This window comes from Drosophila rhopaloa, unplaced genomic scaffold (assembly GCF_018152115.1).
Source record: "Drosophila rhopaloa isolate 14029-0021.01 unplaced genomic scaffold, ASM1815211v1 contig_167, whole genome shotgun sequence".
Classification (NCBI taxonomy): Eukaryota; Metazoa; Arthropoda; class Insecta; order Diptera; family Drosophilidae; genus Drosophila; species Drosophila rhopaloa.
Genome location: NW_025335047.1, coordinates 4,881,433 through 4,892,758, shown reverse-complemented (window position 1 = coordinate 4,892,758; position 11,326 = coordinate 4,881,433). Strand labels below are relative to the sequence as shown.

The following is an 11,326-nucleotide window of genomic DNA, read 5'->3' as shown; positions in this document are numbered from 1 at the left end:
GGGGTACATCATAAAAATGACAAAAAATCGACCCAAAAATACAAAGAAAGATTTGAACACAGATTTTAAGAGAATTAAACCACAATCATTTTGAGGTATGCCATGTAAGAAAAGTTATAGACTTAGAAGTGCCGTTTTGGACACTTTTCTGTAAAGCCATTTTTCGAGAATTTGGAAAGGGTTATGCATCATAAAAATGACGAAAAATCGACCCAAAAATACAAAGAAAGTTTTGAACACAGATTTTTAGAGAATTAAACCACGATCATTTTAAAGTATGCCACATTGAAATCGGATGTCTTTAAGAAAAGTTATGAGCTTAGAAGTGCAGTTTTTGAGCACTTTTCTGTAAAGCCATTTTTCGAGAATTTGGAAAGGGGGTACATCATAAAAATGACGAAAAATCGACCCAAAAATACAAAGAAAGATTTGAACACAGATTTTTAGAAAATTAAACCACGATCATTTTAATTTATATCACTTTGAAATCGGATGTCTGTAACATAAGTTATGGGCTTAAAGGTTCCGTTTTTGAGCACTTTTCTGAACAGTCTTTTTTCGAAAATATGAAAGGGGCTTGCGATAATATTTCCACAATAAATATTTGTTTAAAACATAAATCTTGTTGCAAGCGTTTTTTTTTTGCTGTATTATTCTAAAAACTAGTAAAGTAAAATCTTAAGCTGCGTATTATTTTCCCAGCCACAGAAACTGTACTTGGCACTGAGTCTGATGGATGGATTAGACACTGACACAGCATCATTAGAGTTCGAAACCCTCCCTCACTTTCCGAGTTTCCCCAGCCCCTTCAGGCCTTTCTCTTTTCGCCTGATCATGTTATGGCATATTCAGTTAATGTAGTCAAATTACATTGCCTGGAAATGCAACTCGCAGCATACAGGCGCATATTCGTTTACCAGACCTAAACTCCAGGCCCCCGATCTCGGATTCGATGCCGCTTTTAGCCCGAACCATGACCATGGCCCATATGGCAGCAGCAGCAGCAGCGGTAGCGGCAGCGGCAGCAATTAACTGCAAAATGTCATTAACCAGCGTCGTAGGTGAGAGGACAAGAAGAAAAGACAGACTGACATATGACAGGCACATCAAGCAGCCAGAGCTGGGCCCATCCGAAAACCCGACCAAACCAAACCGACCCAACCCAGTAGAACCCGGTTCAGCATCACTAAAAACGCCCTCGCTCGGGCCAAGCCCCTCATCCACCCTCAATGCACTGGGAAAAGTGTTTTACATAACCTAAAATATCGAAAGAACCGAACAAATACATCCAATACCTAGAATAGATATTAAAGAGTCCAATATTTTAGAGAGCCATCAATTAATTGCAAATAAAAGATTGATAATAAATTTCGAAATAAACAGTAGTGTAAAAAAGAAACAGTTGTAAAAAGATTATCACTTATTATTAAGCTTCAATTCCTATATACGTTAGTAAGTTGTTAACACTTTATTAGCAAATAAACATAGTGCATGTATCTAAATTACACACGTCAGCTTGATAATTTGTTTGCTAAATATTTACATCTATACATTGTAGATTGTAACAAAAAAGTACAAATTAACTAGTCTCAGCTATAAAAATTTTGATTTATCTTTTTGCCTATAAAGTTATTCATTGATGAAGAAATTTATGGGCTGCTTAGTACGCAAAGATTGTAATCAGTTAATAAAATTAAATTTTTAATGGCAAACAAAATTATTGTTAACTCAAAAAAGTTTTCTTTTAAAGTTTTAAGTTCTAAAGAATGTCTAACTCATATTTGATGTATTTACTTGAAGAATTTAATGGATCCTAAAACACTTATATTAATTCCAATTTTAAAGGACCTTTTTTCTTAGTGCATCCCCCTCCCTTGGTTGCACTCCTCATGGCTTGTGTATTATGTTCCCTGGACGTTCCACCGTGGCATTAAACGCTTGATTAAATTTCACTACAAATGGGTTGGGCAGGGGGAAGTGCACACACCAGCAGACGCTATAGGGATAGGGATATATATGCATATCCATTTATTATTGGAAAAAAGGTCATCTCAGTTTCTGCGTCCATATGTTCTGGCCCTGGACAGCTATCCGTCCATCCTTCCAGCCATCTATCCATTTTGTATCTGGTATCGTGTATCTTGTATCTCACAGCTGTTGCTTGTTTTGACTGTCATCGCAATTAGAAAGCTCCGCTGATCTCTCACATGATTTGTTCTTTTTAGTTTTTTTTGCCGATAGCACTTGCATATAATTTCCCATGAAAAAAGTTCCCTTCCGCCGGAAAAAGAGGGGTATGTATGTTGAGGGAAAAGCAAAAAAAAAAAAAAGATACAGCGAATTGTGAAGAAGCCTGAAAAGTGCGGCACAGCGAAACGCGGTGAGAAAATGTTTTGCATTATTTACATTTTTACTGCAGTTAGTTATGTTCTCCGCTCCGTTTTGTTCTGACTCGTTTTGGCCATTACTCCGCTGCAGGACATCCGTCATCCGTTGCGCTTGCTTTGCTTTCCTGCTCGCTTTTTTTTGGTTCGTTCTCGTTTTTTTTTTCGGTCTGGCTTTATCGCTTGGCTTCCTGCCGCCTTTGAGCCCTGCTGATGTTGCTCTCATTAACAAATTGTCAGGTGTGCTGGCCGCGTCAGTTATCCGTCATGCTTTAGTTAATCAGCACAGAACCGATCCGCACAGAACCCAAGCGATCTGAAGCGGAGACGTAGACGATTGCGAAGTCGTCAAATAAAATACAGAACATTACACAAAAACAATTCGAAAAATGCAAAGCAAACCCTTGTTCGACTATGACTATACTTATTACTCAGATTTTCATATCTTATCAATGAATATATAGAATTCAACAAGTTCTACAAAAATCTGTGTCATACTTGGATCATCCTCTTGCTCACCGAATTGCAGGCTTTTTATCAAGAATTCCAGAAGCATATAATCACGAGATAAAAATATTTTTTTAGCAAGGTTCCTAAAAATCTAGACTAGTCACAGAAAATGCCAAAATTATTGCTAAAACTGATAAGCTTTAAATAAAATAGTTACAAATTAAATGCTAATAATTGAACTAATCGGCTTATTTTCTATTACCAAGATGTTTCAGTTCTGATTGGCAGCCAACAGATGGTCAAAAACCCATCGGCTGTCAGTAAAGTGAAATACAATATACCCATTGAAGCCAATAAGTACCCGGTACAAAAACTGCCGTTCAGAACATGCTTGCAATTCAACTGTAAAAGCATTTAAACGGAAAGTTTGTCGGCTTCCCAAAACTTCTTCCCCTCCCTGGACCCACGATTCGGTCCGGAACCCCTTTTATTCTCCGTACCCTTTCTCAACCGATTCTCCCTTTGTCTTCCTCTTTTCTCTCACTGTTTACCTGTTGCCCGTAAACAAATGCCGCCTTAATCAATTCGTAAAACTGCTCAAACTTCAAGTGATAACAAACAAAGGCGAGACAATCGCTTGGATGGTTGGAAAGAAAGAAAGTCCCAGGGATCAGGTTCCCCTACTCCGAACCCTTCACCCACCCCCTAATCACCACTATTACCCGAGTTTATGGCCAAGACATCGTCTGATACTTAGATGCTCCTCCATGTTTATTTTCTCACACAGGCGGCAAAGCAAATAAATTCCCTTGCCTTTGGAGAATTGATTTTTGAAAACCTAATCAAATCGAACAGCCTCTCTGCACTTCAGATTTAACCCTTTTCTCGTTTCGGCTGAGGGTATATTGGATATGGCATTAAAACATAAAGGAAAGGGCAATACTTGATGGAAATTCGAAAAAGGAATACAAAATAATGAAAAAAATCCATTTAAATGATAAAATATTTTATACTCGTTCTGTGATCCCTTAATAAGAATTAAATGAACCATATTCTCCTTGAAAAAGAGGTATCCAAAGTGCGGCATTACGATATTTACCCATTTGTTTTTGACGACCACCAGGCGACTGATGGGGCCGAAGATTTACCATCCGCACTCGTAATTAAATATCCAAATTGAGTGTAAGCAAATGCCGCCGACTTCTAGCCCTGCCAGCTATGCAGGGGTTGGATCTGGATCGGGATCGAGATCGGGATCTTTATATGGAGCAGTATCTGTTTGTGGCTGGAAATAGCGATGCATCCAAGTGAGGCATTTTGTGCAACACACGCCAAAATGCGAAGAAGCCGAAGGGGGTGGCAGAGTGGTGGGGGTAGCATTTGCATGGGCTGTCTTTGTGCACTTTCCCCCCCCCCCCCACACTCCACCCACTCCCTTTTCTTCTGCTCTTTCCTATTTCTGTCTTTGTTGCTGCTGCTTATGCAAACGCATGGGGCATGTCTCCCGCAACTGTAATGACTCCAACTCCTGCACTGAAATTAATGATCCAGATATTTAGTTCTCATAAAACTTCCGTTGCTCAGTTCAACGATCTTTAATTATAATATCTCTTAATTTCATAAAACACAGAATTTTTTATTTTTATTTAGAAGGCTTAACAACATTTCAATGCAACATTATAATGACTTAAGCTAAAAACATTTAAGGGCAACACCACTTTGTAAGTTTCAATGTGTAACGTTAAAAATGATCGGGGTCACCAATCAATAAAGCTAGATCACACTGATTTTGAAATCGTTTTGACCATTCAAAAGGAAATTTGGAATCTTTGTAAAGAGTTATTTCTCTATTATAGTTTTATGTTTCATAATAGTTTCTTTTTAACATAACACAAGTAAGCCTGGGTTTTTCTACTGATTTCAAAAAATAGTTATCCAATTTTTTCCAGTGTATTGACGATCCAACTTCGGCTCCATCTGGCTGCTTTTAGTTTTTCTTCAACGAGCATAGACAATGAAAAACATTTTCCTGTCGCTGTCTCTGTTTCTGTGTTCGCTGTTGTTGTTGTTGATGTTCCTGTCCCTGACTCTCACCCCCTTCCCGTTGCCCCTTTGTATCATGGAACCCCGCCCCTGTCCTTGCTTCCCCTTCCCCCACTTAACCCCCCGTCGCCCTTCGAACATCAACATAAAAATCCATGTGATGTCGATGACTTTTTTGTTTTGCCTGTTCTTTTTTGTTGTTTTCGTGCTCTATGCGTTGTCGTTTGTTTTTTTCGTTTTTCTCTCTCCTGCTCTCTCCGTCACTTACATATTTAAATGTGCATATGGTATCCACTCTCTCCGTGTTTTTTTTTGTTGTTGCTGCCGTTGCGTAGTCGCATGTGAATGCTCTCTAATCTCCTAATGTCGTTGAACCTTTCCTGTACTTTTTTATTGTGCCGTAGTGGACTTTATTGTTATTATTATTTTGCGCGACTCTCCGTTTTGTTTGCTTATTGTGTTTGCTTTTGCAGATTCGCTCGCCTGTTCCCTTTCTCCGCCGCCTCTCTTTTCCCTCCCATAGCTTACTTTATGTCATAGCGGACAACAACAACAACTACCGATGACAATGATAACAGCAGCAGCAATAACATCAACAACAACTGACTAGGGCGGCGGCAAAAAGGGGGTGGAAGAAATCCCACTTAATTAAAGATAGATAATTTAATTTGAATGACTAAAAAAAGTCAGTTTTGCTCTATATCTCAAATTAAGAAAAAATTAAGATCACATTTTGATCTTTTCTCTATAAATACATAAATGTATGTATAGTCAAATTTTAATAGTTGCAAATCACAGATTATATTAAAAAAGATTTTTTATCTTCGAACTATCAATAAATATTTCTCATTGTTTGTCTTTTCAAAATAAGAGAAGGAAACCTTGAAATACTTTTAAGTCTAAAACCGATTGTAATGTTATCTTAATCTTTATATCAAAAAGTGATCCACAAGAATATTGCAGGGTACGAAAAAAACCCTGAAAAATATGTTTTGCCATCGCCCCTGACAAGTGCACACGTGCATTCTGCCGCTGCCTCGGGGCAATTATTTCCAATTTAGCAAAACAACACAACAACAGCAGCAACAGCAGCATGGAGCATAAGCATCCAAAGCTATAGATTGGCCTCCGTCCGAGATCAGGGCTTGGCTCTTGGCTCTGGACCTGCTCCTATTGTCTTTCCATCAGTTCATTGCCCGATGCCCAGATGCAGCAGCTCTAGCATCATACTATAAAAACACACGAAGAAAAAAGCCTATAAAAAGGTTTAATTTAAGTCGCAGAATTTTCCTTTAAGGCACATTTGGCCGTCACAGAAATCTATTCGGATTTTTCAGCAGGCCATGTTTGACATTACAAATAAAGTAACAATAATCAGTTATTAAATGAATTATCAGTTTAATTGGGAAAAAAAAAGTTTGAAACTATATTGTTTCTTCAGGTTAAAACCGCTTAATAAATCTTATGAAATGTCGTTCGCGACCAATTGGATAAGAAAATAAATATTTTATATAAACGCTTGTATAACCATATAATAACCATAAATAATAATCGAATATCAAATGTGTGATCTTAAAATATTAGAAAAAATTTGTTCCATTAGGGTGTCTCCTATTAGCATATATTTGTTCCGGTGCATCCCCATCCCAAAAGCGATCCCCATCATCAGCTTGGTCATCTCGGGGACTGGAGACTAGAGACTAGGGACTGGGGATTGGGGACTTCGACTGGGGTCAGGTCTGCTCCATGCTCCCTGCAATTACTCCATGTACTTGGGACTGTAATAACACGGAGGCGAACTGTACGTAAACTGGTTGCAGGATGCTGCTCCCGCTGTTGTTGCTGTTGCTGTTGCAGTTGCAACTTGGAGCCGGGCAGCGACTTTCTAGCCGGTGTTATCTGTCTATATCTATCTAGGAAAACCAGTTATTGGGGGCCCAGGCTTGTTGCACGCCCATTTCGAGCTGCTGCTCCTCCCCAGCGCGGTTGTTAAAGTTAAATGTTGATCGGGGCAGGACTAGACCTGTTGCTGGTTGCTAGTTGTTGCTGATCGCCGATGTTGCTGGCTGCTGGTGTGTTTTGCTGTCTGCAGCTAGCAACTCGCAACTTGCAACTCCCAACTGGATTTGCCGAAGGCTGTTGACTCCGTTGTTTTTCTATTGCCAGTTCAGAGGCTCTGGAGGCACGACTTCCTTCTTGTTTCTTCTGGCTGGGACATATTGGAAAAACAACTCGTACAGCTGCGAGTTTGTTGACCCCAAGTGGAGCTATTCTAATGCCCGGCAAACGTGTTTGGCAACTTGCAATCCGATTGGGAGTGGGGAAAATGGAAAATGGGAGTGGGTACGCTGCACCATCTACACCAACGCATACTCCTTCTCCTACCTCTACTCCCACTTCAACGATTTCCATTTCCACAGCAGAAATAATCGGCCCGAGAAGTCATCGCCTTACTAATTGCCCACTAGTGAATTGAAATGAAATTCACATTGAAGCGTTAAGGGAGAAATCAAATGAACATGCAACATTGGCGCTGATGTTTCGCAACAGCGAAATAGCAACAAACGAAAAACGAAAAAAAACCGATTTAAATGGAAATGTGCGACGAAAACGGGTCGAGGTTTTCAGTTCGCCAATAACTATATTCAAATTGATAACATATTTAATGTTGATACTTACTCAAAGATTATTTTCAATATTAATTTACAAAGTAATTTTGTTGCATTGTAAAGAATCAAAGGGTTTACATTAATATTTTTTTTACATTTTTATCTAAAGTTTAGGAAAATAAAATAAAGATATACATATAAACGTTAAAGATCATCGATCACCAATTTACATTTTGTCCGAAAGTAAACTATAAAAGAAATTACAATAACCAATGAATACATTTTAGACTCTACTTAATTTTAAAATTATGTAGACTAATGAATACTTAATTGCTTGTGCTTGAACTTGTATATAATTAACTTATCAGGTGTTAACATTCGAATTAGAAGAATCAAGATAATGAGTTGAATTAACGTAACTAATAGCTCTAAATAACATACAAGAAAAACCATAAAAGAGATTGATTATCAACTTGTTTTCGGTTGATAAATACAAGCAATTAGTAGAACAACATTTAATGAATTAATCGTGTAAAACCACAAAAATTAAATTCAATGTAAAATGTTGTTTTTAAGTTATTAGAAGGAAACTTAGTCAATATATTTTTTGTTAAAAATTCATCAATTTAATTTCTTTTATAAATATATATTTATTTTACAGCTTCAAATATCTTTGTTTTTTAAATATTTGGAAATATATTTCTTGTGATTTTGTTTCCATTAACCCCAAGCTATATTTAAAGGTGAGTCAACCAACTGAAAATAAAAATAAGAGCAAAATACCTCAGGAAGATCTGAATATTTTTTGGTAAATACTCGACCATTCACCTCATTACAAAATTCCACCGAGAAATTCGGCTGATTTCTGTAGTCCATCAACCCGAAACAACTTTATTGACACGGGCATAAATATCAATTTACGCCCATTTTTTTGTGCCGATGATGGTTTTATTTCTCGAGCACCATCTGTTGTGTGCCAGTGTGCCTGAAGGGCAAGAACTGGGCCCGTCCAAGTGCCCAAGTGGATCTGGGTCTGGGTCTGGGACTGGGTCTGCCTATGGGTCCCGGGGCTGGCCTGTCCATCATCATCGATTCCCGATCCCCGAGTCCCGATTGTTGTTCTTGGGGCCAATCAGTCAGCGAGGCACTCAGCGGAGCGTGAATGGCAATTGCCGATATCCACACATTCAATTAATAAAATCAACAGCAAGGGCGACTGCTCCTTATCGCAATCCCCTGGACGAATGGCAGGACATGTCATTAGGCGGGCTTCGCTTCAGTTGCAGCTCGATTATGGCCGGGACTAGAGTGGAACTCTGTTCGCGATTCCTGCTCTTGTGGCAGTATCGTCTTGCTCGCGTTCTATCGCTGCTCTCCTCCAAATTGGACAAGGAGAAGCTGCAGCTAAAGCCCCCAAAAAGGGGCAGCAACAATCGCATCCTCAGTATCCTGTGGCGTTGTTTGTTGGTATTTATCTACGCAGGAGTTTGGCCAACATTAACTGCACCGGCTATTGGCAATAGAATAGAAAGCTATGCGGATTTAATGGCCGTACTTCAGGTCCTTTCCGTTTCCGTTTTGGCAATTATATCATTTATAATCCAGGCGAAGGGGGAGGATAAGTTCCAAAAGGTTTTGAATAGATATCTGTGCCTTTACCAAAGGATATGTGCCACTACCCGTTTGAAGCAACTGTTCCCACCGAAATTTGTGGTTTTCTATATGCTAAAATTGTTTTTCACACTCTGCGGTTATTTTCATGAATTTGTACCGCTGCTCAAGGAAGAGCACTTTGAGAACGTCGCACGAATGGTGGCTGTCGTTTTTGGCATTTACATGTGGTGTGGAACGGTTTTTGTTTTGGATGCCTGTTTCCTGGGATTTTTGGTATCCGGAATCATGTACGAACATATGGCTGCGAATATTTCGGCTATGCTGCAGCGGATGGAACCGATAGAATCGCAGGAGGAGGGAAAGCGAATGAGTCACTATCGCAGGATGCGACTCCTGTGCGATTTCGCTGATGAGTTGGATGAATGTGCCATGATCTACAGTGAGCTCTATGAAGTCACTAACGCCTTTCGCAAAATGTTGCAATGGCAGATCCTCTTCTATATTTACTACAACTTTGTAAACATTTGCCTGATGCTCTACCAATATATTCTTCACTATCTAAATGACGATGAAGTGGCTTTGGTGTCGTTGGTCATGGCTTCTGTTAAGTTTGCCAATCTGGTTTTGCTAATTATGTGTGCGGATTATACGGTGAGGGAGTCACAAATGCCGAAGAAATTGCCTTTGGATATAGTCTGCAGCGATATGGATCAGCGTTGGGATAAGAGTGTGAGTTTAGTGGAGATTGTCCTTTGCTGACTCCGTATTTTAAAGTACTTTAACTTTCTCAGGTGGAAACTTTCATCAGTCAGCAGCAAACACAGCGACTGGAGATTAAAGTATTGGAATTTTTCCATCTGAACAACGAGTTTATCCTGCTCATCCTATCCGCCATTATATCGTATCTCTTTATACTTCTTCAGTTTGGCATAACAGGGGGCTTTGAGGCCTCCGATGAAATTAAAAATCAGTTTGATTAAATAAGAAGCAATTTACTATTCTTATTTTGTCTTAACGTGCACTTTTGCTCATTTATATTTATTAATAAAAAGTTTTTTTAACCTCATAAAACAAATAAATATGTAAAATATTTTCCAAGTTTTCTTAACACCCTCTTTCTATGGACTCTGTATCTCTGCCCATCATCATTTCGGTTAACCTCCACTGCTGAAGTTCACCTGAACCGCCCTGAGTTCATTATCGTTCATTATATCTCATACCACAAGACATTCTGATACAATTTCCAGAGTTCCTCGGAGATGAGCTCGTTAAGCGACCAACGAAAAATTAAAGAAATGGGAATGAGCAACAAAGAATTGAAATTTCACGTCTGACCTGGTGTAATTATCATAGCTCCCCCACTACCTGTACTCCGGCTATTCAAATCCCACCTTCATTACTCCCACTACACTGGGAGAAAATATGAGGAAAAATTGTATTAAAGAAATGCAAATAATTCGTGAATGAGCAGCTTCTTTTTTACATAGTTTTTTTGGGAACAAACATATTTTGAGAATGATTTGGGTGTTATCGATGATATTATTGTAAATCTAACTATATATAAAAAACTTTAAAGAAGAGCCTCGTTTTGATACAACATTGGTTTTGGAAATCAATTAAAAATGTTCCATTTCTTAATTTTAAAAGGTTTTTTTTGTTCAAGAAATAAAAAACATCGGTTTAATGGATTTTTTTAAAACCAATTTTCCATTAGTGTATTCCCCTCGGCACCCCCACTTCACTCCATCACTTGATCGTCATCGCAATCGTCTCGACTCGAGTCTTTGATTATTTTGGGCGTCAGCGGAGCGTAGCGCGCTTGTCACGCCTATTATATATATACTATATATACTGTAGAGGGGTTATAGGAGAGGCATCTGAACCCGGGATTCGATCCCAACTGACCCGTGAGGGCGACGGTGGCGAAATGGAAACAAAAGCAAACACAACGGCAGAAATACGCGCCTTGGCCTGCAACTGAATTAATTTCCGAGCTCTCTGCTCCGCTGCACACGGTCTGCTTATTGTTGTTGTTTGTTTTTTTTTTCGAGGGGGCAGGGGTTTGATGGCAGCTTGGAGGTGGGGATCTTCCAATCCCTGACACTGACGAGAGCACATTCAAATTTTTGCGCTTGTTTTTCGCTGCGCCCATTTGGAGCTGGCCAAAAGCTTTGTGGCCAAGCCATGCATATTTCCGGCCAGCGGAGCTCTGATCTGATCTCACCG

General features: G+C 39.2%; 1 protein-coding gene across 1 annotated transcript; it reads left to right on the top strand.

Annotated features, from left to right (window-relative positions):
• The first annotated feature begins 4,052 nt into the window (after nt 1-4,052).
• LOC108043898 (gustatory receptor for bitter taste 93a) lies at nt 4,053-10,080 on the top strand. The gene is made up of 4 exons (XM_044458544.1): nt 4,053-4,141; nt 8,447-8,601; nt 8,694-9,829; nt 9,892-10,080. The coding sequence occupies exons 1-4, from the start codon at nt 4,053-4,055 to the stop codon at nt 10,078-10,080; spliced, it is 1,569 nt and encodes a 522-aa protein (XP_044314479.1).
• Nucleotides 10,081-11,326: the final 1,246 nt, after the last annotated feature.